Below are 4,725 nucleotides of genomic sequence, written 5' to 3' on the forward strand. Positions count from 1 at the left end.
CTCTCCTCTATCCACTCACCCCAACCGGTCGAGGCAGAAGGCCGCCCACCAAGAGCCGGGGTCTGTCAGAGGTTTCTTCCGTTAAAGGGAGTTTTTCCTCCCCACTGTCGCCAAGTGCTTGCTCAAGGGGGATTTGTTGGGTTTTCCCTATGTAATAATATTGATAACAGTAAGGTCTAGACCTTACTTTGTAAAGTGTCCTGAGATGACTTTTGTTGTGATTTGGCGCTATACAAATAAAATTTGATTTGATATTTTATATGTTCATTACAGGATTTTTGAATCTTAATCTGTAAACCAATTCATGTGATATTGAAATATTGTGTAGTCAACAGAAAATAGTGGAAAATCACAATAATGAAGTATAAGTACCTCAAAATTGTTCTTAGGTACTTGAGTTACTTTTTATCTGTGAATAGTAGTTTGTCAAAATAAAACTGAGAAAAGAGGCCAAAGAAGTTCTCTGATACAGGCTATGAGTCCTTATTAATGTTTTATTTGTACTAATAGTCCATCTTAAATAGCCTAGCATACTTTTTCAAAATGGATCTCTGGATGAAAAAAGTCATGTGATTTACTGTATAAATATGACATCACCTGAAAATATTACACTATAAATTTGCCAGTGATAAATAATTGTTATCTGACTATGTATACTGCTCCTGTTGACACAGCTCATAACTACTAAAACCCTTTTGTCTTTTTATGAATTTGATGCAACAAAAATTCATAAACTATTTATATCCTTTCAGATGCAATGGACATAAATATAATAAAGATTACATTGACATTAGAGATAAACTTCATTGCATTTAGACCATCCACAGTTCACACTTGTCTCTAAAATGATTTAAAAAAAAACCTGGAAGAAGAAGAGGAACCACTGTGAAGGGCATCACTTTACAACATGCTACACAAAAATGTGCATAGTTTCTAGGAATGAATGAGGAACAATCATAAGTACTTCACTATTTTTGCTAGAAGCTGAGGTATTTTGTAAATATTTAGATATGTAATAAGCTTTATACATATAGTTTGTGTTTGCTGTTATGACCTTTCCACACAGGTGTCAGGTTTCCCCCAGAACACTGGACCCAAATGCACAGCACTGAACAGGTTTAAGTGGTTTGTTGATGGGTTAGAGAGCGGCCAACAGGCTGTGGTGAACAGATAAGACCGAGAAGCTGTCTCTTGGTCATCAGGGGAAGATGTACTCAATGGGTCACAGCTCTCTCCAGGAAGTCTCCCCTTCGTGTATTCACCAGGTCTCAGCCCTGCTTAGCTTCTCTGGGAGTGTGAGACCAGGCACACCCCAGAAATAGTGACACTGTAACAGTGACACTGTAGGGGTAACACTGGAGAAAGGTAGGAGCAGGCAGAAAACAGATGGTGAACAGATAGCTGGAAAAACACAGCAGCTCAGCAAGTGGCAAGTGCTAGGAAGCCAGAGAGCCAGGATCAGGCAGGATGTGGATCAGGTTGCAGGTAGGCAGGGGTCAGGTAACAGGAGATGGCAGGACGACACTTCATGCAGCCAATGTGGCACAGGTGAAACCAGACAGCCAGGTAACAAGTTTGGTGGCAGAGATCAGACAGGCAGAGTGCAGGGTTGGGGTGGCATGAACACACAGCACGGCGCTGAATGACAATCTGACAACTGGAGCAGAGAAACAAGGCCGTATATGTAGGGTGGAGCCCACAAGTCACAGGTGAGTGGAATCAGCCAGGTGTTCTCTCAGTCTTATCTTGTTTACTTGTCTGTTTGTTGCTTTACAGAAGAACACTGTTCACGCACATTGAGAGCACTGTACCGGAGTCAGTTCCCTCATGCGTCCGACTCACCTGGCCAGTAAAGCTGATTCTGATTCTGATTGGCAGTAGCGAAGCTGGAGTGGGTAAGGTGCTGGAAACCAGGAGGTTCCTTTCAAAATAAGAGAGCAGGAAATCAGGGGTGGAAAATGACACCAGGTGTGTTTAACACACAAGGAATTTGACTCCGGTACAATGGTCTTCCATAGGCAACGAGTAAACAAGAGAAGACTGAGAGAACAAAAAAGAAAAAGAATGTGCATTAGGAAAATAAAAATAAAGGACTTGTAAATATGATCTCCACTGTTTTGAGCTTAACATGTTTAAGTAATGAGTAATGATGAGTAGTTACTGTTTTATGCCTATTCGGTGTTTAAATGACATGACCATAATCATAAACTAATCATTCTCTAACCTCCCAGCCGGTCCTCTACAAATTCATCATTATTTAAAACAGAGCCCCAAATTAGAATTATAAGGGAAGTACTTATGAACGGTGCAGATCATTCCTCATTTGTTCCCTAGTATCTACGCACATTTTTGTGTCCTGTGCTGTAAAGTTCCGCCCATAGCATAGTTTATTGCAGTGCTGTGGGCTGGGTGTGTTTAAGTGTCCTCTTTGCAGATAGTATCTCTGCCAGTAAAACAGTGATAAAGTCTATAACCTCATTAGTCACCTGTTTTGATCACTGATAAAGACTCGCGCTCCCTCCTGTTCTCAGTGTGCTGTGCAGGAGCCTCCTCAGTCAGTTTCACCGTCCTTCAACTCTCCAACCTTCTGGTAACCATTACTCCGGCTGGGAATTCTGAAACTTATGTCCTGATTTCTTATTGTTTGATGTTCAAAATGTGTAACTCATAGTTATCTCTGCTGTAGGGAACAAGAACAAACATCAGACTGTTTTCATCCCACAGAGAAACGTCTTGATCCTGATCATGGCTGTCACCAACCAGCCAGGCCGATACGAACCCTCCGAATTCCAGACGGGCCTGTGTGATTTCTGCGATGACTGTGGCACTTGTAAGTACTCCTGTTGCATACATTAACACATACACAGTGTTAAGACATGCAAGGTGTAGAGTGTGTACACTCATTATGAAACGTGTCTTCTCCCTCTTCCTCAGGCTGCTATGGTTGCTGGTGCTACCCATGCCTGGGCTGCACCATTGCTGCTGATATGGACGAGTGCTGCCTGTGTGGTCTTAGCATGCCCATCCGCAGCGTCTATAGGACCAGATACAACATCAGAGTAAGTTGTCAGAGGAGTTCTAGAGCTGGCTGACTGTAACACTCCTTTATAAACTGAAAAGAAACAGCAAAAGCACCAGATCGGGTTCATGTAAAAATACTCTATTACATTAAATCAGATTTCTAAAAGTACAAAAGTATTAGCCGCAAAAATGTACTTAAAGTATTAAAGGTAAGTGACTGATTTCTGACTCTGACATGATCAGACTGTTAAGTCATCAAAGTTGCACCAGTGAGATGATTAATGGGAGCAACCAGAAAATCTGCTGCACAAATCTGTATAAAAATTTTCAGGACTTTACTTTTTGTGAAATATTTGTACACCACACACACACAAGATATGGTTGTTGTAAGCAGCCACAGGCTGAAAATGTTGAGAATGACTTACTTAAATAACTCAACAACTATTAGATTGACTGCGGTACAGACACTCGTGTTCCCCAGAGGCTGAGCCCTGATGACTTTTTGCAGACTTTCCATCAAGTACAACCATCAGCTGTGCTTTGTGTTGAGTTCTAATGAGTTAGCATGCTAATACACTACACTGAGCACAATGAGTTAACTCAAAGCACAGAGCCACTAGCACGGCTGTAGAATTCAGGTGTAACATTACGAAGCTTTGTATCATCTTTCAGCTGCCTCCCACTGAAATTATGAAATGTAAAGCTTGCATACAGAAAGGAAGCAAATGAGAGGAAAACCCAATTTTGAGGCCATAGCATATGGTTCACATCAACCCGTTCAGTGACCCCCTCGTGTCCTATGGAAGGGGGCGCTGTCATCCTGGTAGAGACCACTGGTGTATTCAGGTTCTTCTTTTCATTTGTCCCTTGTCTGTACTTTACAGCTTTGTAAACATATGCTCATACAGTGATTCAACTTCCAAGTGGATGTAGCAGCTACATGAATACTCACATTTCTATTGCTGGAGTCATCTATGTGCACACCTGCATCAATAAACCTGGGGCAAAATCCTGTGTCCAGGTTGCATGTGGCAGACAAAGATTAGTCTTCAACCCCACCCAAGAGAAACTCTTCACTGTGTAGGACTCTGCTGCCTCATGCATCACATCAGACTGTTTGTGTTTCAGGGGTCACTGTGTAATGATTTTATGACGGTAATGTTCTGCCCAATCTGCGCCACCTGCCAACTGAAGAGAGATATTGACCGCAGGAAGGAGCAGGGTATTTTCTAACGGGGTAAGCATCGTGTAATGGCTGCACACCCACTCACACCTCGTACACGCAGTGACTCAGTGAGCTGTGTTATCTAAAGGTTTATGGCTTTGATTGGAAAACTCACGTTTACCCTATGTCTCCCAGATGCTGTCCTGATACCAGAGAAGTTGTACATCTGCTTGACTTCTGTGCTGTCGAAGTACTTGTAGATGCAGCCCAGTTTCTTCCTGATAGACAGTAAATGGGTCATGAAATGACATTTGTTCTAAATTCACTATCCTTGTGTGATTTTTTTTTTATCCTCTGAGGGAGAAGACATTCATATCTTACAGCCAGTTAAACATTAGTCACCTGGGGCTTGGTTTGATGGGGGAGAACATCATCATGATTTACTGCCACAGCCTTAAATCTAATATTGTCTGTTGTCCAGAGTCATGGACAGCTTGTGTAGGAGACTACTCCTACCCCCTCCTACTTGTGTAGGAGGG

General features: G+C 42.1%; 1 protein-coding gene across 2 annotated transcripts; it reads left to right on the forward strand.

The window, feature by feature from the left end:
• Positions 1-2,515: 2,515 nt before the first annotated feature.
• LOC109967802 (placenta associated 8) lies at positions 2,516-4,605 on the forward strand. 2 transcript variants are annotated; one of them, XM_020613628.1, is made up of 5 exons: positions 2,516-2,590; positions 2,725-2,830; positions 2,935-3,059; positions 4,150-4,258; positions 4,382-4,605. In XM_020613628.1, exons 2-4 carry the CDS (start codon positions 2,746-2,748, stop codon positions 4,252-4,254), a joined length of 315 nt encoding a protein of 104 aa, XP_020469284.1. In that variant the 5' UTR covers positions 2,516-2,590; positions 2,725-2,745; the 3' UTR covers positions 4,255-4,258; positions 4,382-4,605. The 2 variants fall into 2 exon arrangements, with proteins under 2 accessions (XP_020469284.1, XP_020469283.1); XM_020613627.1 differs by having other exon boundaries at positions 2,554-2,590; positions 2,687-2,830.
• The last annotated feature ends 120 nt before the right edge of the window (positions 4,606-4,725 follow it).

This window comes from Monopterus albus, unplaced genomic scaffold, assembly GCF_001952655.1.
Source record: "Monopterus albus unplaced genomic scaffold, M_albus_1.0 scaffold135.1, whole genome shotgun sequence".
NCBI classification, from domain to species: Eukaryota; Metazoa; Chordata; class Actinopteri; order Synbranchiformes; family Synbranchidae; genus Monopterus; species Monopterus albus.